This window comes from Trachemys scripta, chromosome 11 (genome assembly GCF_013100865.1).
Source record: "Trachemys scripta elegans isolate TJP31775 chromosome 11, CAS_Tse_1.0, whole genome shotgun sequence".
Lineage (NCBI taxonomy): Eukaryota > Metazoa > Chordata > Testudines > Emydidae > Trachemys > Trachemys scripta.
In genome coordinates, this window is record NC_048308.1 from 32068206 (window position 1) to 32091385 (window position 23180).

The 23180-nt window shown below is 39.7% G+C and overlaps 1 protein-coding gene across 8 annotated transcripts in view; it reads right to left on the bottom strand.

The window, feature by feature from the left end:
* KCNH7 (potassium voltage-gated channel subfamily H member 7) overlaps nt 1-23180 on the bottom strand; it is a 326748-nt gene that overhangs the window by 40931 nt on the left and 262637 nt on the right. For all 8 annotated transcript variants that reach the window (XM_034785518.1, XM_034785517.1, XM_034785514.1 and 5 more), the window contains 2 exons: nt 15896-16295; nt 10172-10371 (listed from right to left, as the gene is read on the bottom strand). In XM_034785518.1, the coding sequence (XP_034641409.1) occupies nt 10172-10371; nt 15896-16295 (600 nt within the window). The remainder of the gene's footprint in view (nt 1-10171; nt 10372-15895; nt 16296-23180) is intronic.

Genomic DNA, 23180 nt, shown 5'->3' on the forward strand with positions numbered 1-23180 from the left:
TCATGTTTCTACCTCCACACTCTGACACCTCACATTTCTCAGTAATCTCTTCCCACTGGGCTCTGTTCAGCAAAAACTCAGATTTTCATGTTTTTTGCAGCTGAACCTCTAGGGCAGAGGTGGGCAAACTACGGCCCACGAGATCCTCCTGCCCGGCCCTTGAGCTCCTGGCCCGGGAGGTTAGCCTCTGGCCCCTCCCTGGCTGTTCCTCCTGCCCCGCAGCCTCAGCTCACTGCGCCGCCGGCGCAATGCTCTGGGCGGTGGGGCTGCGAGCTCCTGGGGCAGTGCAGCTGCAGAGCCACGGCCTGACCTGGTTCTCTGTGTTGCGTGGTGGCATGGCTCGCTCGAAGCGGGCGGCGTGGCTGCCTGTCCTGGTGCTCTGGGCGGCGTGGCTGTAGTGCCACCAGCCACTGGTGCTCCAGGCAGCGCGGTAAGGGGGCAGGAAGCAGCGGGGGTTGGATAGAGGGCAGGGGAGTTCGGGGTGATGGTAAGGGGGCGGGGGTGTGGATAGAGGTTGGGGTGGTCAGAGGGTGGGGAACATGGGGGCAACGGTCCCGGGGGGCAGTCAGGAAGGAGAGGGGCGGTTGGATAGGGGGTGTTGGCTGGGCCACACCCGGCTGTTTGGGGAGGCACAGCCTCCCCTAACCAGCCCTCCATACAATTTGGAAACCTGATGCGGCCTTCAGGCCAAAAAGTTTGCCCGCCCCTGGGGTAGGGGCTTCCCCACCATGGTACTGGAGTGTAATTCAGGAGACTCCGCTCTCCGCACAATGCTATTGTACTTCTTTACTACGGGTTTTAGCTCTGTTCTTTGGCAGTCATGGGACACAAACTCATTCCTCATCTTTGTAACCCACTGTATGGTACATAATGTTTGACTGATCTTATTTGGCATCCTCAGCGAGAAAAGTTAAGCTCATACACAGGGGAGGATTCTCTATGCCAAGCTGTGTGTCATGATCAGGAGCAACCTAAAAAGGAAGGTATTGAGATTATTCAAATTGGCTAGAAGATTAGTTCTTTGGAGGTGGTGAGGAATTCTTGCCGCATAACTTACTGTGGGTATGTCTACACTGCAGTGAGACACCTGTGGCTGGCCCATGCCAGCTGACTCGGGCTCACAGGGCTTGGGCTAAGAGGCTGTTTAATTGCAGGGTAGCCATTCGGGCTATGTCCCAAAGCTTGGGCTCCAGCCCAAGCCAGAACACCTATACCACAATGAAACAGCCTGTTAGCCTGCACCAGCTGGCATGAGTCTAATGGCAGTGAAGACATACCCTGAGATGACTGGTATTGAAAGCTTTTCCAAGAATATTCTATTGGATGTCAACCTCACATGTATCTTGGTGCACAAGGATTTATGAGAGTAGAATGAGCAATATCTATGAGGTTTAACCTCAGGCAACCATCTTATTTTTATATTGGCTACTGAAAGATACAATTCATAATTAGGAAAAGTGGCCTGTGTTTACTGTCTGAGTCAATAATAATGTATATGATGAGCCATGTGGGTTTTGCATTTTCTGTTGAACTTCTGAACAGTATTTTGATATGCCATCAACTTCTATCCCTTACAAGATACTAGGGAAGTACTCCAATAGGTGCAAATCAGGATACTGCTACAGCAGTTATTTCCATTGCTTTATTGGTGGGATTATACTCATGAAAAACCCACAAATACATCAGTAAAGTCAAAGACTCCTGTGTAGTTAATGATGAGTATTTCAAGGTAACCACTATTTCACAGGTCTTTTGCATCCCTTAACTGAGTCTCCTTTCCAGGTTGGTCAGGATTATTGCACAATAAATCCTCTATAAATGAGCAATCATGAAGCAACATGCATGGGCTGTTTTTGCACCATGCTAACAGGCCTTTTATTAATAAGTTTTGGCTCATGTGATCATGTGATGCAATGTGTTTTGTTTCTTTGTTTTTATCTTCACTCTACTTGGCCCACAGTGTCATGTTCCATGTATTTTTGCCAACCATTTCAAGCTACATTACTTTTACATATTGCGTGTTCATTGGGGCAAGCGTGGTACATGATTTGTGTTTCGTATTCAGCGGTACTGCTTTCACACTCCTTGGAAATTCAGTTTTTTGTTCTGTCAGGCATAGGCTTGACTTTGGATGGAAATCCTGAGGGATGCAGTATCCCTTTTTTTTTTTACATATATTTTGATTCCACAAGCAGTACATGTTGCAGTACACTGGTCCTGGTGGCAGTCAGTGGTGCTCCTTGTACTCTGTGTCTGTCTTTCTTCCAATGGTTCAAGTTGTCTCTTTTGATACGGACATGATCAAATATAAAGTGGCATGCACTTGACAATCAGAGTAGACTTTCTGCGGAAGAGATCGCACTAACTATATTTGGACGAAGGCTCACCCCAAACTCATTTTTGCTTGGCATCCCTCCCCTAAAGCAAGAGTCAGACCTGTTTATGAATGCAGGCAGGTATACCAATAATTGAAGAGGCAGGAATAAGTGTAGGCACATAAGAGAACATTTATGCATTATGGGCTTAATCCTTCACCATTTAAGTCAATGGGATTTTTTCCATTGACTTCAATAGATGCAGAATTAAGCCCTTGGAGATTTGCTGAGGGAATCTCCACATGCTTTTCCTTAACTAACCTATTTAATACTCAGGTACATGCCTTAGCATATGTCTACACTATGCAAAGCTACAACATCATAGCTATTCTGACATAATCCTTTAGTATGTAGATGCAGTCTATGCCAATGGAAATTTTTTTTCTGTTGGTGTTGGAATACCCTTCCCTGTGCAATGGCAATTACATCAAGTGAAACATTCCTATATCAACATAGCTGCACTTCCTCTGGGAGTTAGCTATGTTATAGCTATTCCAGCCTATGTCAACCCAACTTCTAAGAACTTTTAAAGTTAATACAATTTACTTGGCTGGGTTTTTAGCCAATTTATTATAGATCAGAGTGATGTGCAGAATGGAGAAAGATATTTTATATTTTTCCACCATATTTTCTTCTATCTACGGTGAAAAAGGCAATTTTTAAACCTATCGATATGACTATAGAAGATAAGTCTTTGAGGCATGTAACAATGTTTCAAGACTTACATTCTGTAGACACTTAGGGAGCTTCAGGCTCCAACCTATGAGTTGGACTTATATGTATCCCTTCTTTTGAGAAGTCCAGTGAGGAGACACTTTGTCTATAATTGGAGAAGATTTTAATTCCTCCTTTTAGAAGGACAGGGTGATAGATGGGTGATTTATGGCTAGCAATCTCACCAGTTAATATTCTGTCTGAAATCTCCAGTTTTTATGGAAAGAAATGAGAAAGTTTTGGTAAAGCAACTAAAGAAACATCTAAACCCTCAGATATAGCTAGAGATTCTTTCTTCTAACTATCTTTTCTTTGGTCTTTCCTGGGTTCAGTTAGAGCCAGCTGTTCTTTACTCCAATTTACTTTATGTGGTAGGATATCAGGGAGACCGCACTTTCTAAGATGAATAAAAAGATGACAGAGCTACGTGAAATTACTGGCAATGTACCCCTCGTCATCTCATTATAGGCCTGATCCAAAACACAATGAAGTCAATCAAAAGATTCTATTTTATGGGTTCTGTATCAGTTCACAGGGAGGAGAGAAACAGCTGACTCTTAGGATCTTTGAGAAGAAAAAAGAATAGATTGTTATGAGAATAAATGGGATGCTTTTAAACTGACAGGGTCATGCAATAATATCTTGTGATTGATAGTATCCAGAATTGCTGACAATTCTAGAAGTTTCAGCACCATTGTTTTGCCACTGCTCATCATAAGGAGAGCTTCCATCAGTTTTGGCTGCCTGATAGGAACCAGCCTAAAGCCTAACTGGAGGGATCTAGGCTATCACTGAAGGCCAGGCACTACTAAAATCTCTTTGCATTCACTTACATAATAACCTTGCCAGGGAGAAGAGGTTCTAGACTCTACAATAGTTAAGCTATGTCAGTGGTGTCTGAGCTTTAGTTTTCTTAAGAACGTGCCATTTAGAGCATGTTTCAGGATACTAGTACACAAGGCCAAGTTCCATCTCTAGGAGGAGTTAATGGTTTCTGTGAGCAGTGGGAATTTCACATGGCATTTCACATGGCTTTGGCCAGTTAAAAAGGACAAGGGGCAAGGTCATAGGTGGGGGCACAAAATCCTTTCAGTGCATCTAGTGCCTCTATGTATAGGATTAGGCACATTTCTATCGCGATGGGTGGAAATATGAGATTCTTCTTCTCTGTGCCTAAAAAACTGTCATGGATTCACATGATTTTGGCACAACATGAAAGAATTCCTTAAAACAGATAGCAGTCAGAGGAGGCAATCTGGGTTTTCATGTGATTCTCCTTGGGATGAGATTTGCTGATTGCTATCATCATGGAGAAGTAGAATCTTTTGGCTTCAATCAGCACTTATGCACAAGTTTGTGTGAAATACTTTTGCTGGAATTCTCCATCCACATGCCAGCTTCCTTATTAACCTTGTGAGTTTATCTGAGAGCTGTGGCGAACTGGATGGTGGTCTGCAGTGTTTGGGAGCTTAAGTGTTGTGGACAGCAAGTGGTCTGAATGTTTTATTAGGTCATTGATCCCCTAATTCAAGGAGAGAATAATTTTTACTACTATAAAAATTAGGAAGCTGGCAAGGTCCATGGGGTTTCCAGGGACAATGTAGGTGGTCTCTTTTCTAAGATGGGCAGAGTGAAAGGCCAGGCTTCAGGCTGTGACCTGTTCTTTTGAATGCAGATTTTGTTCTGATTATCACTGTCTATCTAAGTATGTATAGGGACTTCATCACTGTGAAATCTTTCAGACAATTATTTTTGACTTACACCACTCTTGCGAGGTAGGGAAGTATGATTTTATCCTTGTCCCAGTGGCAGATAAGACAAAGAGATGTTAATGACTTGCCCAAGGTCACACATGGGAGAGCCAGGAACAGAAGCTATATCTCCTGAGTTCCAGTCCAGTGCCTTAACCACAAGACCTCCTCATGTCTCTGTGACCTCCATAATGGATCACTGAAATGTTCACTCCTGAAAACCTCTTGGAAACGTCAACTGTTGTAGAATGTGGCTGACCATCTCTCTCTTTTTTTTTTTTTTACTTCATGGTCAGTTCAGTGGTGAGTCATATCCTGTCTTCATTATGGAATGAAGGCAATCAATAGTAGAAAGATTAGTAATTATCCTGTATGTGAGACTTTAGCCCACAAAACAATGCAATGAACTATTGATACAAGATTAGTTTATTCATATACTCAAGTCTCATAAGTCTCTTCTGTTGGATCTCTCGATTAGCTGTAGTTTTTTTGTTCATTAGCCATTATTACAATAGACAAGGAAAAAACAACGTTCCAATTCCCAATATATTCATATTTGAAGTACTTTTTGGCTGTCTCAAGTAAAACTGAGTAGGAAACTGTCCTGCAATTTTATTTTATTTTGAAAATTTTCAGAAAATTTCCCGTTTTGCATCAAAAGTTTTCATTACAGCTGGCATGTTCCTGCAAAAAGTTTCAGTTTCAACAAATTGACATTTTCAGAAAAAAAACCTTTCTGTTGGAAAATTCCCACTCAGTTCTAATCTCAGCCAATTCATTTACAGGTTAATGATCCAAACTCTGGCAATCTGGGTACAGTTCAGATGTGATAGAGAAATCAATGTAGTTAATGGCTCTGGTCAGGATGGAGTTAAGTTAAGTAACCTCACTTTGGCTTGTGAAATGTGAATTATTCTCTTATCTTTCTGGGATGTACATAGATAGCACATGATGGTAGCATCAATTTGGGCTTCAGAAGTGATTGTATGAGGAGCATAAGCAAGTGTAGACTGTGTTGAAACAGTTGTACCACAGAATATAAAACTGAGAAACTTCTGTGCACTACCAGCTGGTGAAAGCTGCCTTTTTGATACAGTACCATTTATGGCCCTTATCCTGCATATAGTTATGCAGGTGTTTTTCTTTATACACACAACTAGCACCATTGCAGCCAAATGAGACTAGTCACATGTGTCAAAATTAAGCATATTCATAGTGCTTGCAGGAGAAGAGCCTAAAAATGTATATTGGAAGAAATGATGACTTCCTTCAGTCTATATTTGAAATGTTAATTAAAATACATGTTTGGGCAAACCCTTCCCAGAGCATGGCCCACTTATTTTGGACTTTCTTTTAGGCAAAATAAACCAATACACCTATCGTGATGCAAAGAAAAATGCATGGGAAAGTGGGGGTTAGAAGAAACACATGCATAATTGAAAAAAGGATCTTCGGATATTAAGTACTGTTTCTTTCTAAAAGGGGTAGTACAGTCATGCTGTTATCAGTGGGTGCTGGACTGATAATATTGGAAGGAAGTGGAAAATATAAGGAGAAAAGAATACAAGAAAAACAGAACAGGATAGTTTGAAAAATTCTATAACAATGAAACAATCCTTTTAAATCTCAGGGACTGGCAGGAGCTTTCATTATAAATCGTCTTTTGTAACTAACTTTGCCAGTGAATAAAATAACAGCATGATTTAAATTATGCTTATTCTGTAGACTCAAGAATTTGATCCAGATTAAAGTAAATCCTAAATACTGTTTATCCAGTCCATGCAAAATTATATTATCAGTACAACTGTTTTATCAAAATACATTATGCAATGCATCAAAATCAAAGAGATGTAGAAGTGAAGCAGAGAGGAACAAATTAATCATTTTCTTATCATATTTCACCACCAGAGCTTTAAGGTTACTTTTATGTTTAGTCATCTAAGACGAACATGAAATATCTCCTTATTTTCAGTAAAAAAAACTGCAGGATTTTTTAAAGAAAGCAAGTTTATTTATCTAAGTACAGTATTATTTCTTAAGTGAAAAGTTAGTTTGTTTTCCCTGAATTCTTAAATTATTAGTCCTGACATGTAAAAGCATTTTTTGAAACAAAATTCATATTATTAGTTATGTATATGATGTAAATTATTCATAAATTTCAGGTTTCAAAGAAGGAAAATTATTTTAGACTTTATTTTTACGCAGATTTCAGTGATGAGATGGGGGAGGAGGGAGAGAGTCAGGATCAAATTCTGCCCTTAGATATTCACACAGAACTCCGGTTGAAGTTGGCAGGAGTCACACACTTGCCTGAGGACAGAATTGATCCCTTTGGATGTAAATATAGAGATTTCATGCAAGTTCAAACTCTCAAAACCACATGCCAGTCCATTGCATATGGACATGGTTTAGAGCCTGGAAAGCTTCGTCAGTACTTGCTGCTAACATGCATATGGGGTTTGAACTAAAAGCATTCACATAAAAAGGAAAATGCAGAATGATCAGCATGGCAGGTTTATAAGAGTGTGACATTTCTACAGAGCAACTATCTAATGAATATCATATACACATGACCTTTTTTCGACAGAGAAGTTTGATTAGAGTTGTGGGATAAAACTGTCTAATAAATGTGGCAACATCAAGCAGTTTTATCTATTTTGCCCCTGATTCAATTTAGGTGCGTTTCTCTTTGTTATCTACCAGTTCATCATGCAAAAAGGTTACAACTAAAAATAGAAAACATTAAACAAGCTCTAAACCCAACAGATAACATGGATATTCTCCACACTTTACACTGGAATTAAATTTGATACAAATACCTCCTGCTCTTACCAGTGGATGGTGTTATTCCATGTATTTAGGAATGAAGCAGACAGGAAAGAGATAAATCTTTCATAAGTACAACATAAATCAGACAACTGGCATATCAACCTTGAATTGATGTGTAATATATTCAAACAAACGCACATTAAAAGTAAATTAAATGATTGTCATAGACTTGAGAGATAGACTAGCATGAGAGAGTAAGAAATAAAATATAACAAAACAAGCCACTAATCTGGATTGTTATTGTTTCATATTTTATTTAAAACAAAACCTTCATACTGCCTCACAATCATATTGATGTAGGTGGGGATGTTTAATCCATTTAATTTGTATTTCACATAAATGACAAATCTAAGACAACTCCCAACATACCAATTTCTGCATTATGCAAAGTTTAACCAGACAACATCCAATTTGTGGGTACTGTTTCATACAGGTGTCTCCATAGCAGTCACATCCAGTAATCAAAGGTGAAGGAGTTCCTTTTAAGGTGCACTCCTGTTATTTAATACCTTCAGACATACTGTGATGGACTAGAATCAGACCTACTCCAACTCAAGGGCTTGATCCAGCACAGTGCCGAGCATCTCAAACCCCACTGACTTCAATGAGAGTTAGGGTCATTCAGTAACATATAGGATCGCTGCCTTTTCACTAGTGTAACCTCCAAGAGAGGCTTGTGCAAACACCGCCTGTTCTGGGGTATGAATTCTCTCTTGAGGTGCAGCAATGCCTGCACAAGTGTGTCTGACTGTGTGCGTGTGGGCAATGGGGAATTGTTTATAGATTGATTATAGGTTGTTGCCCATAAAAATCTGCTTTTATGTCACAGTAACCAAGAAGTCAAGCTATCAGTGATTGAGCCCTAAATGCCTTTTATTAAATCACTGCCCTTATCTACTGACGTAAGGTGTGCACTCTTCCAACTTATTCACAGAGAAACAACCACCCCTCTGGAAGATTTTATATTTAAGGCAACATTAGTAAGGGTTTAATTTCTATTTACATTGTACTGAAACTTGTGGAGTTTCTTTTCCTTCCAACCATTTAGAAAGCTAGGCAAGGTCTCAGATCCATCAGTCTTAGAATAGCTTAGGAAGTTATCTGAGCTTGTATTATGCCATTGATGGCTTGAACTTGAGTGGTTCAGCTTATCAGAAAGGAGATTTCCGTCTTTTGGAGAAGAAGCAAAGCAAGTGGATGCCTACTTCTGCTAATGATGTTATTTCCTTTTAGCATGCCATAGTCTGTAGCTTGATATAAGACTTATTTACAATATTCCATCAGTGTCTATAATTAAGTGTCATGGGTAAAAAGTATCCTGGCATTTCTTTCAAAAATAGTAAGAACTCTGAATTGCTGAATGGTTAATACTGTGATGGCTTTCAGCAAAGACATGGAGATTGGTGGGTGGGAGCCCAGTTGTTATTCAGGCTATTTTCTGATTAGAATTCTTCTCTTTTGGGATGCCAACTAATCCACTTTCCCCACCTCCAAAGTACATGCTACATTGTACTAGTGCTGTGTCATGAAATGCTGAAAAAGGGCCTCATTCTGTACTGATTTTATGCAAGTGTAATGCTGTATATTCCAACTGAGTTATACTGGTGTGAAACTGAGGTGTCTGGATCAAGCCAAATGTTTAAAAGAACTCCTGAAAAAAGCTGCATTTGGAGCAAGTGTTCTTAAGATTCTCTCTCCCCACTTCTTTTTTTTAGTCCATAGCACCCAGCAGTGGTTCCCAACCTGTGCCACATGTATCAACACTAAGAGTTCAATGACTAGTACTATAGGCAAGATTTTCAAAGTGACTAGTGATTTGGAATGCCTCAGTTTTTGGATGCCCAACTTTGGTTCTGAGTATCCATTCTCTGAAAATCAGGTACCTTTAAAACATCCCAACTCTGGCACCCAAAAATTGAAGCACTCACCACAATTACTAACCATAAAAAAAAAATATTGGCCATTGTCTCTTCCTCACCACCTGTGCCACACCACTGGCTGTCCCCCTCCTTAATCATGGAACTCCATGTTAACAATGGAATCTGAGCTGCTCCAAACTTTCAGGTGGCCATAGCATGCTGTAAATATTTATGCAGGACTCCCTTTGGTTTCACTGAGCTGCTCAATGTAAAAACTGATGGTGTGCTATGTTCTAAAGTCTGTGAGACTGGGATTTGGAGAAGGGTTAACGCACAACCAAATTAGAAGTGGTGGAGAATACCAAGAATTTGAGTCTACTGACTTGATATAGTTTCTCCAAAAGGGGGAAAGTGATGTCTTATGGGTCTATGCTACATTGCACCGTATAATAGGACACTGCTATGTGACATCTTGTTTCAATACCATGTGATGACATGGATTGGGAACCTGGGCCTGTCTCTAGGGCAAAAAGTAAACCTGTGAGAAAGAAACATAATCTAGCATCTCCGAAATTATCAGAATCGTTTCATTCTAGACCACTAGGACATTGTGATATTAATTTCCAAAAGTAGAATTACATACCATGTTCATGTCAATGCCATTGGTGTATGTCCACGCATGCTGGAAGTACTCCTCGAGCCGCTGCCGCAAAGGGTTGGGGATTTGATGAAAGCGTATAAACTCTTTTACTCGCAGCATCTGCATGTGATACCGTGCAGTTCCCGAATACAGTCTTTGGATTATTGCAGATACATTTCCAAAAATACTCGCATACATTAATGCTGGATTAGATAGAAACAAACAGTTAGCTAATATCACTACATTCTGCACACAACACAGCTGTTATTGCTGCAGAGACTAGTATGGAAAACAGCTCAGATCAAATTTAGTGACATTTTGGTCTTCTAAACAGAAACTGGATTTGATATTGCCTGATGTAAGAAAGACATTCATAGCTTGTTAATTGTCTGAGTATGTTAATGGTGAGTTTCACAGAAGAAACATTCACCGAAAGAAGTTTTAAAAATATTAGCTAAACACGATTGCAGTGTTTGGTTTTGAAGATTTTTAGTTCTGATCCTGTGAAGATTATGCACCTGTGGCTTAACTTTACCAATATAGACTTCAACAGGGCTGCTTGCAGTGGGTAAAAGTAAGCAGATACAGAAGGTTTTGCAGGATTGGAGCCTAAAACTGAACTAGAGTGTGACCTTGATTATCTAAAGACTATTGGGAGGTTAGTTTGAGTAACAGATTATTTTTCAATCTAATTAAATGTTATAGGGGGACAAGATCCAGTTTCATATAACGCAGAGTTTTAAATAACATAGGTTGAAATAAAGGAGACTGGATGGACTGTTGGATGTTTGCAGCCAAATCTCAATTTTGTATTTTAAAATCTGTTATAATATGAGAAATGTTTGAAGCCATTCTGGACACATGCTCCTGACATAAGTAAAAAGCAGAATCAGATGTAAGTCTCTTTAGGTTAAATAGCTCCAATAACTCACTGAAAATTCAGCTCCTTATCCTGTAAAGCAATTTGCTTGTAAGGAGACATGCCTATGTAGCACACCACTGACATAAATAGGACTCTGTAGCTCCTTTGCAGGATCAGAATCTAAGGCTGGTTTTAGTGCATTCGATTTCTACTCCTTAAAATTTCTGGTTTTGGTAACTAAATAGATTTTGTAAAATTTCCAAATGAGACACACAGCACCACCAGTTTATAGTATTCATTTTGATTTTTTTTTCCTGGAAAGACAAAGAAGACACTGTTCCTTTCATCTAAGGGAGAAAAGCTACTGTGATGTAAGTTCCTTTAATGTTACATCAAAGCTCTAGAACTTCAATGAGAATTTCAAAGCTGCACCTTGATTACCAATCCCTAAACAAATTCAATGTGATTTAAAATTAAGCTCTACTAAAACAATAGTTTTCCATAAAAAGGTGGTTCTATCTTTAAAGGCATTGGCTACTGCTGCTATGAAGTCTCAATTTTTATGAGTGTAAGCAGAGTCAGGATGAGCTCTACCCTGACCATCTGGTGGTGAATTATGGCGAGTGTGGAAAAGAACTCCAGGGGATGATCTTGTTTGCATAGGCACACCCACCCACCTGGCATGAGACAACAGCAACTGAAAGTGGTTACTTTGGCTGGTGTGGGATCCCCAGTTTCTCTGTTATTGGGGCAGGAAGAATAAAGTTTTGTTACCCTGATTCTGTGAATCAAGGCCAGTGGAAATGTTGTATGACAGAAAGACTCACCATTAACTGAGTAGCACTTGCTTGACAAGGGGCATGGGTTACAAAACCTAGTGAATTGAAAGAGGATGGGGACAGGTATTTGTACCTGATGGCATGGGCCTGAAACACCAATTGCACCACCTTCTCTCTCCACTTTTGAATGTCAGAGCTAACTTTGATTCCATTAGAAGTCTAGTTACAGGCTGCTGAGCTGAATTCACTTTGGGCCAATGGTGCACTAGCACTGGGGCTCCCCTACTACTAGCTGAAATCACTAAGAGCTGAAATCACAAAAGAGCTAAAGTTACTAAGAGCTGAGATCATTGAGTGCTGTGTTAACTAGTGGGCGAGCCTGAAGCTATATTGCTAAGCAGCTGGTGGAGCGGCGCGGAGCCTTGCGGGGACGGTTGGAGCGGCCCAAGGAATGGCGAGCGGAGCCATTTGCAGGGACGGCTGGAGCGGCTCACAGGTCGGTGAGCGGAGCCATTTGCGGGGATGGCTGGAGTGGCTCACAGGTTGGTGAGTGGAGCGGAGCAGCTCGCAGAGCAGTTCGTGGGACGGCAGGAGTGGACTGGCTCGTGGTGAAGGCTGCGGCGGAACCCCACGAAGAGATGGCCGGTCGGCCTCAGATCACGTAAGGTGCCCCTTAACACCCTGCGTGCCCCCCTTTTACTCTGGGGCTGCACTGACCAGGGACAGAGTCTTTGGGTGGTTTCTGGACCCAAGAGACTTTGGGGGTGTTGGACTTTGAGGACTCTGGGTGATTTTTGGGTTGCTGGATTCAAGAACCAAAGGGAAAGGACACGGCCCAATTTGCTGGGGTGGGTCTTTTGCTCATGGTTTGTATTATGAATCCTGTTTGTGGTGTTTTTTCCAATTTAATGCTGATGTCGTTTACCTCATGTTATTAAACATTTTCTGCTACACTCAGACCCCATGCTTGCGAGAGGGGAAGTATTGCCTCTTAGAGGCGCCTAGGGTTAGTGCTTGACTTATGCCCTGATACAGGAGCACTTATATCCTTTCTGAATAGTTTTTATCATTTTTAGCATAACTTCATTTGCCATATAAATGTCTAGTCTCATTAAACTATAGACTTGAAACAATATGTGGTAGAAATGAATTCCACAGATTAATTTTATGTTCAGTAAAAACAAAAGTATTACCTTTATCAGCTCTAAATATAATGCTTTTCAACTTCATTGACTATTCCATTGTTTGTACATTATGAAAAAGGTAAATAGGAGTAACCCAGTAAGCCTTTTTGGTATCATTCTTTTTTGATATATATTTATCGTGTCACCTTTCCTAAATTAAATAGTCCAATCTTTTCACTCTCTTCTCCTACAGAAGTCTATCTAGGCTTCAAATGATTCTTGTTGTCTATCTCAACTTTATAAGGGCTATCAGGGAAACACAAAAACTAAAGTGCTTTATTTGGTCTGATAGAGGTCGGACTTAAATAAGCAATTTGTTTTAAAATCTACATATATATTCAGAAAATACAAATATAATTATATTTGTAAAAGACCCATGCTATTATGGTTCCTACAGTTCTTTAGTTGTAGACTTTTTAAAGGGAGAACCGAACCTTGGCGGTTCCATTTTAAAAAACAGCAGCATTTCGTTTCTGCGGGATATGAAAGCATTTAGCTAACAGACCTCACTTGAAATTTTTTTTCCTGAGAGTTTTTAACTGAGTACCATGTCGTAACATGTACCCTATTTTTCATGTGTTCACATCGGACTAAATACTATTGTTCTTAGCCTCGTCAGACAAAGTTCCCTCTGAAGCCAAAATGGATTTTTTTTTCTGATAAAGAATTGAGTAGGGATACCATACTCAACAGTTCTCATGTGCATTGCAACAACTGTTTACAGTAGTAAAGGTCATGAGGAATAAAGTGAGACCAATTCTATACTGCTTGCTGCTTTCTGTCGCCAAGTGCTGAGAGTACCAGGTGTATGTTTGTCCTCCTCTTCTTGTATTTGATACAAACTGTCTAGCACATTCCCTGTAGGTGAGTGTGGCTCAGAATGGAAGGAGTAAAGAATATGAGACTATTACATGATCAAACATAACTCAATGAATGATGTGGTCTCAGTAAGGCAACTGCTAGAAAGAGGGAACCAGAGAATTTCCAGGAGAATTTGTTGGTGGTGCCAGGCTCTTACAGGCTGTTGAAGTTTGCCAATAAAGGCCTTGATTCTGCATGAGTGATGCACTTATAAACACAATGTAAAAAGTGATGAGCAGGGCAGAGAACATATGGAACCTGATCCTGCAGCAATGAGAGAAATGTTGTTTGGATGCCAAGTTACCTCTGCTTTGAAACTTCAGTAAGACCAAAGAGTCATATCATTGATTTGTACATTGGCCAAACTGGACAGTCACTACGCAAGAGGATAAATGGACACAAGTCAGATATCAGGAATGGCAATATACAAAAACCTGTAGGAGAACACTTCAACCTCCCTGGCCACACAATAGCAGATGTTAAGGTAGCCATCTTACAGCAAAAAAACTTCAGGACCAGACTCCAAAGAGAAACTGCTGAGCTTCAGTTCATCTGCAAATTTGACACCATCAGATCAGGATTAAACAAAGACTGTGAATGGCTATCCAACTACAGAAACAGTTTCTCCTCCCTTGGTGTTCACACCTCAACTGCTAGCAGAGCACCTCACCCTCCCTGATTGAACTAACCTCGTTATCTCCACACTGATATATACCTGCCTCTGGAGATTTCCATTACTTGCATCTGAAGAAGTGAGGTTCTGACCCACGAAAGCTTATGCTCCCAGTACTTCTGTTAGTCTCAAAGGTGCCACAGGACCCTCTGTTGCTTTTTACAGATTCAGACTAACACGGCTACCCCTCTGATACTTGATATCATTGATATGTGGAACATTGTTCTTTAGCCTCAGACTCCTCAGAGTCACCTATCCTCCACCTACAGCAGGGCCCTTTTTTATCATCTGCTCTTGAGAGTCAGGAAGTAGGTGCCCAAGGGCCTTGAAACTTATTTCTACTCAGTACTGAGGAATCTGTCTAGTATACAGACTCATTGGTGCCTGTCCACAGTATCTGCTCACACTAGCAAAAGAAATGCTCTCTACCCTCTCACAGCTGCATATGGTGCAAGGGCTGGCAGAATCAAGACCCAAATAGTGCTGGATCTGTTCCTGTGTGTGTGCCTGACAACACTTCCCAGGCAACAGGGCAAATGTCCACACAACACAGGCAGATCAATGGAAACTCTGACTTTTCAGCTATCACCTGTCAAAACATGGAACTGGAACCCACAATCAGGAGAGGAGCAAAGCAAATACTCAGATGATCCGTCCTCTCAATTTTTTATATGTCTTTCAACTTTTGACACTTGAGGGCCTTGGTGATATTGGGACTTATTTGTCAATGTGCTATGTGTTTAAAAAGCTTTTTTCTTTGTCATGACTCAACTGTTTTCAACTAGATGGAAGCTGCTTATTCTGAAAAAAGTAATTTCAGATCGTAATACAGTACATGGATAGTGGCCAATACCAGACATTTTAATGCAGATTGTGCAATGTTACAGATGCAAGTAGGAATATGAGCTGCATATATTAATGAATGTATTGTGCACATTTGGAAATCTCACCTGAGCATAGAAAGTGCTCAAATAAGCATTTTCTAATGAGAAATGGTTGTATTTTGTTTTTTTAAACACTCAGAGACCTTCTCCTTTTAGCCCCAATTCAGCAAGGGACTTTCTGCACCACTGGTCTTATAGAAGTCAAGATTACAGTAATGTGTTTAAAGTCAGGCACATTCTTCAGAAACTTATGGAATTGGAGCCTTTGTATTTCCATATCTATATATATTTAATGGAGACAATTCCATATCTGAGACTCCATGACTCAGCATGATATGCTATAAATATATATTTATGTATAGTCATATTTTTCATTTATCTGTCTTCCTCCCTCCATGTTTATAATTTAACAAACTTAAACTCTATTGTATCCATTGTTCAAATACTGAGTTAAAAATAAAATAACAAAATAAAAAATACTTACAGCCAATCAACATGACACAAATGGAAAAGATTTTCTCTGAGTTGGTGTTAGGAGATACATTTCCAAACCCTACGCTTGTCAGACTGCTGAAGGTAAAATAAAGTGCAGTAACATATTTGTCCTTGATGGATGGTCCAGAGCTTTGATCAGTCACATTGTAGGGTTTTCCTAATTGTTCTCCTAGAGAATCCAACCAGCCGATTTTTTTAATCAAGTAAGGCCTTTCTACATTCCCAATGGCATACCAAATGCAAGCAAGCCAGTGTGCAATTAGTGCAAATATGCACATAAGGAGCATCAGAACTGCAGCACCATATTCTGAATATCTGTCCAATTTCCGTGCAACCCTCACCAAACGCAGCAGCCTAGCTGTCTTCAGAAGACCAATTAACGTTGTTGTCTGTGAAAATAAGACACAGACATTAGAAACTGATTTTCATCACTTGCAAGCATACTTCAAAATGGCAAACATGAACAAGCCAGCCTGAAGTGGGTAAAGAAGCAAAAAAGTTTAAGAGATAGCAACCTATTTCAATTTAATGTTGATTTCATTTCCTCTCAAAGCCTCCTACATGATTATAATGTAAAATATACTGAGGAAATGAACTGTCTGATATGTTTTGTTAAGTTACGTCATCTTTAACCATTATCATCATTGTGATGTCTAGAATCATTTGAACATTGTACCTGATCTATTTTCCTAACTCCATAAGGCAGCAAAATATTAGAATGCTCCATATCACCAACGGTATATAGCATGTGAAATCTAGCACCACCTTTTGTGCAGCAGAACTGCACCAAGTTCCACGGCTGCCCTAGGCAGAAAGGTGGGGTTTGCCCCTCACTCTACAGTTACCCAGCATTCTATAGTTGGCATTTACCAGGTCCTATCCACTATTGAGTCATGTTATATGCTTGTGGTTAGTGCCCTTTAAAATAGATTATCAAGAACACTATAAATAGTAACTGTAGAATTTCAAATAGAGAACTTAGCAACAAATATTTTGGCTACCCATTAAGTCTGTGAATGTAATATCAAAGCATAGTAAATGTCAGGAGAAAGTTTTCTGTATGCATTTAACAAGTTCTCTTAGCTTTATGAAAGGTTCTGATGGGAATACTCTGCACATTAAAATGTCTTCTGACAAAGTACTAAACTAGTTATTAATGTTTTATTAAACCGTTCTCTATTTTATGTGTTTCAGCGTGAGATCGCAACAATATGGTCAACCCTTACATGAAAAATATGTGTTGCATGTGCAACATTTGTAAAAGGACAGTATAGTATGTTTGTAACAAATCCGCTACTCTTATATTACAACACTACATTGTGATAATTGAGTAACAACAGCTGATTAAGCTACTGCTATGTGATGGTAATGCCAAAAAGTTGGCAGCTGAATCAAAGTCCATTGTGGGTGTAACAAATCAGTGCAAACAGTTTAATAACATCATCATATTTCTTCTAGACTTATTCCTGGACTAAATAAATGTGTAATAATTGTGCAGTCTGTTATTCATGAAATATTATATGAAGGACACTTGAATTAGAACATAATGACACAATAAACAGAAGAAGAAAAAACGATGTATGAATTATTGTTTTCTGATTACAGGAATTGGAAGGAAGACGGTGTAGGATAATTAATTTTTGCATAAGAGTCTGTTGACAGAGAATAATTTCAGTCAATACCTCAGTTGCATTATGATGGATGAGGCTGAACTGAGAGTGATTTCAACATTCTGAGAAGTTCACTGAGACCCCAAATCCTGTGAAAAGCTATGCATGTGCTTAACCTTGAATATATTGAGTTTAATTTAAGCACATGTGTAAATCTTTGCAATATCAGAGTCTAATGGTTTAGTACTCTGTCCTGTCCCACTTACACAGATGAGCAATCCTTAGGCAAATAGCATCATTGATTTTTTTTTATTTCAATGAAATTATTTGTATGTGCAGTCATGGCTTTGCCCCATTGTACTGCCACGGGAACACACAGAAGGCAGACTGTCATAGCCTTCATTCCCCCTTGCTCCAAGACGAGAGCACCTAGTACAGTATACTTCCCCCAGTATGCTCATCATGCCAATGTTACACTGCTTGCCCCAGGACACCCGTTCCCACCAGTTTACCCAGAGGATGTAGCAGCACTGTGGAGGCTGCTCTCCTCCCTGAACTGCTTGCAATCTGATTTCTTAAAATCTTGCATGACTGCACAAACCGGGCCACAGGCTGGCCCTGTGAGAATAAGGATTTGCCGGATAACCACTTAATTTTTATTTGGCAGCTGTTTAGGGTTCACTGTGGCTCAGCATAATACAGTTACAACATGCACAGCTATTGAGGTTACAGATTTGGATTAGCTAGAGCTTGAACCAGAGCCCCTTGAAGTCAATGGCTTTTCATTGGGCCCTTAATAGGCAACACCAGTTTTTCAGCTATCTTGCTTCAGGAAAGCAAATTCACATTTTGATTACAAATTAAAAAAAAAAATCCATCAGAGATGAAAGAGCAGCTTTGCTGTTGATAGTGAGCTACTTTTATATTCAGCTAGGCTGAGCTAAAACTGATTCATTTTATTAGCCAATAAATCTAGTATAGTCTTGATACTTTTGATTCACTTGGTCAATGGACTAAGTGGCATATTTTTGAAAAGCACAGATGTTTAGTAGAAATATCACAGCTAGTACAAGACACTCGTAGTAAAAATCACTGTTTCACTTAGTGCATCAATATCTTGGAAGTCAGAGATTTTCTTAAATGAATAAACAACACTTCATTCTCCCTATGCCATCACTTCACCTTAATACAAGTCAACTTTGTTAAGAACTTTACTTTAATGGACATATTCCAAACACACTACCTAAACCAAATGGTTGTACTGTACCCAATACTTGTAAATATTCTCTGGTACTGATTAATATCTTTTCATTCTCAAAGGTCTGTACAGAGACCATCTATATCAGGGGTTCTCAAACTTCACTGCACTTGAACCCCTTCTGACAACAAAAATTACTACATGACCCCACGAGGCGGGGACTGAAGCCTGAGCCCACACAAGCCCTGCTCCCCTTGGTGGGGGGCCATGGCCAAGCCAAAGCCCAAGAGATTCAGCCCTGGGCAGGGGAGTTTGCAACCTGAGCCCCGCTGCCCAGGGCTGAAGCCCTTGGGCGTCGGCCCCAGGTGGTTGGGCTTGGGCTTCAGCTTCGGCCCCAGGCAGTGGGGCTCAGGCTTCAGCCCCGAGCTCCAGCAAGTCTAACACCAGCCCTGGCGACCCCATTAAAATGGGATTGAGACCCACTTTGGGGTCCCAACCCACAGTCTGAGAACCGCTGATCTATATGTAAAAAAGATGGTGAACCCCAACATACTTCCTGGACGGCTTCTGACATTTGGTTTGCAGTAATTACATTGCTTCCTGATCCAGAAGGCGATACATTTTAAAAATCAAGTTTTAACTATTATAATGGCTCAAATCCATGCTTAAAAGCATGATCATAACATTCAGGTAATAACTCATAGACCATCTCTGTATGGGTCTGCCAACAACAAGGGTTTATGTGAGCTCACCCCCAAATTGTAATGGTTCAGATTATTAGGAAGGATTATTTGATACCATTCCTGAGAAGCTTGAGAGAGATAAATGTTTGTAAACTTCTGCCTACCATCAATTTAGAAAAAATCCTGCTAATCACATTAGTTCACAGTTATTTTATCTTCTGGGAGTATGACATTGAGTATATCTTATAAAATCCTTACCCATTAGTTATGGGTTTTCCTCAAGTCTGATTACTGTCTCCTTCCTCACTATTGAGATTAGTTTAGATCCTCAATTTCCAGGGCCCTGATGTTGAACTGATTTATGACATGAGGCTGTTTTGTTGGAGGCCAATTGATGATGGAATGACTAGAAACAGGAAGATCCATTAGTCTGTCTGATTGCAGAGGCATCATTTGGAAGGTATTACTGGTATTCAATTGTTTGGAAGACTGAGTTGGGATTAGCTAATTATCTGCACAAATGGTGTTCATTCTGAACTAACAGCCATTATAACTCAAACCCTGATGGTCAGATCCCTCATCTTGTTTTGGTGGTTTTATTTTCTTCAAAATATTCATTATTATTATTAATGCATATATTTCTATCATGTCTGCTCTTATTTGTCTCTTTTTAAAACTAAATAACACTTGATGTGTATGCGTAGCTCAAACTGATCCTTAACAGTGTATTTATCTACATTGTATTTCCTCTGTCACCATGTTTCCCAGCTTCCTAGTGTTATAAGGTCTTTCTGAAGTTCCTCAATTTTTTTTTTTTAGAATAGACTAGCCTAATTCATTTTTTGTCACCTGCAAATTTTGGCACCTCTTTGTTCATCTGTTTTCCAGATCATGAATAAATATATAAAATAAGAGCCAGCCTACTGAAGATCCTTGAGGAAAACCCCTATTAACCTCTTTCTTGGTTTAAACCATTTTCTAATCCATGATAGAGCTGTGCCTCTCACCCTGTGATTTCTCAGTTTGCTAAATAGCCTCTTCTGAGGACTTTGTTGAAGTTGAAAACCTTTCTGCTGTATGTGTCATCATTGTCCTTCATACCAACATCTTAATAATGAATATTAGTAATTTACAATAGGACATTTATTCTCAAACTATGGTCCATGGACCATTGCTGTAGGTCCACAGACAGCTGACTGGGCAATCAGTACTGGAGCTCCTCCTAGTTTCAAGTTGATAGACTTAAAGGCAGCTAAAAATACACTGAAGGCTTTCCTGAGATTGCTTATTTGTGTAAATGATTTCTGTAGTTCCCACTATAATATTATGTGATCATGAATGGATGGTGAAGTGGTCCTTAGGATTGCAAATGCAAGGGGAGATGATTCATATCAAAAGACATAGTCCATGATATGAAAGTTTGAAAATTTGATTTGTAAATCAAGTGCTAAAGTGGGAAGTGAAAACTATGTATGATATCAGTTTCTGTGATGTTTGAAGCTTGGTTTTAATATACAGTTTAAGGGAGACACGGGAGTCTACCAATTTGAACAGTAGACTGGGGGTCAGGACTCTTCGGTCCTATCCCTAGGGCTGCTATTGGGCATATTGTTTCATCATAACATTTGCCAAGCTGTAAAATGGACATATTACCTAGCATGTGCATTGTGAGACTTACTTAATTCAAAGCTTAGAATAGAAGTATTTGATTCATATGCCTTCATGTTAACCACAAAGTCATCCCTTTTTCTGACATTGTTACCAATTTAAAATGGCCCATTCAAATGTACATAAGAATGGCCATACTGGGTCAGACCAAAGGTCCATCCAGCCCAGTATCCTGTCTACCGACAGTGACCAATGCCAGGTGTCCCAGAGGGAGTGAATCTAACAAGTAATGATCAAGTGATCTCTCTCCTGCCATCCATCTCCACCCTCCAACAAACAGAGGCTAGGGACACCATTCCTTACCCATCCTGGCTAATAGTCATTAATGGACTTAACCTTCATGAATGTATCTAGTTCTCTTTTAAACCCTGTTATAGTCCTAGCCTTCACAACCTCCTCAGGCAAGGAGTGCCACAGGTTGACTGTGCGCTGTGTGAAGAACTTCCTTTTATTTGTTTTAAACCTGCTGCCCATTTCCTGGGTTCTCGTGTCGCCCCCCCCAATTTCCTAAGATTTCTTTTTTTCCTGTTGATACAGGGTTTGAACATGCCTTATACAGTAACACTGGTCAGTATTACTATTATTTGTACAAATAGCAACAGCACAGGATCTTACTTCCTTCTGTATCTTTCAGGATGATGTTTTCCCTCTCTACCCCCGATTCAGCAAAACACTTATATCCATAACTTTAAGCACATGAGCACTCCTGTTGAAGCCATTAAAGCACGTGCTTACATTTTTTGCTGAACTGGGGCCTATATGATAAAGAAAAAACTCTGATTATCAGCAGATCCCTCCGTCCTCATCTTTCACTGTATCTGGGACCTGAAGTGGGAAGATGTTAGGTAAATAAGGCGCTTAAAAAAAAAGTATATTTAATTTTTGATCAAGGTATCATGACCAATCATTGTAAATGTGCATGCAAATGATTTATTTGTGTGTGCGCACACACTTAGCTATGCAACTGCATGTACATTTTTCTGAAAATCTAGGCCAGATTCTAGCAACAAAATTCAAAATAAACTATCAGAGTAACAGAAGGCAAAAAGATAATGTATGTCATCCCCTAACTTCCCAAAGTTTCATGGATGTCACTCAACAGTCAAAACACACAGAGAAGAGAACAGCGCACAAACAGCTATAATAGTATTGTGTTAAAAATCTATTTAAACTGAAAAGGATTATTTTACATTAGATTCTACAGTTAGCAGAAATATTCAATTATGAGAGAGGGATAAAACGAATACATTGATTTCTTTATATTAGTTTCCTGTATTGACAAACTAAGGCACAAATAGAGGTATTCAAGTAATGCTGCATGTGGCATTTTGATTATATCCTGCCCTTTCTAGGCACAGTTGGATAGCTAGGTTTGCTAAAGCTGGGTGAGCACACATGATGCTCTCTTTAGAACTGATGTTGGCTAATAAAAAGGATGTCCAGGCACAATTGTTAGCAGGGGCTCTTATCTGAAGAACCCCCTAGGTAATGAAAAAAGCTTTTTCAGGGAAAGGCACCCCCATGACAGAAAGTGTCTATGAAATGACAGGCACTTCATTGTAATGGTTTTACATTCACTCTCTCTCACTGGGCTATTAAAAAGGGATCATAGTAGAAATATTATACTCAGGAACATAGGAAACCAAACTACAATAAAAGTGAAGTTTAGACTTTCACCCAGCAGCTTTAGAAAGTAACTCTATATCTAATGCTATAAATGAGAGAGAGAGAGAGAGGAGTTTATTGAAAAGATATGCTGAACTGGTCATAAAGTCCATAGACTGGTTGTTCCTCAGACAAAGCTAACTAGATTCTACAGTTAGCAGAAATATTCAATTATGAGAGAGGGATAAAATGAATAAATTGATTTCTTTATATCCACTATAAGCAACAAGCCATTTTTTTGCTGAACTTTGTGCTATTTGGGAATTCAGCTGCCAGAATATTCTTTGCTGCTGTTCTGCAAATTTTACCTACCTACCTAGCGTATTTCTAAAGTGCCCATCACTATAGAAGCTACCACTCCACACCTTTTCCTGCCATACGTCTGTTGGAGGGGAGAACCATGACACTTAGGGACACATCTAAAGAGCATTGGGAGTCTTCATTAACCAT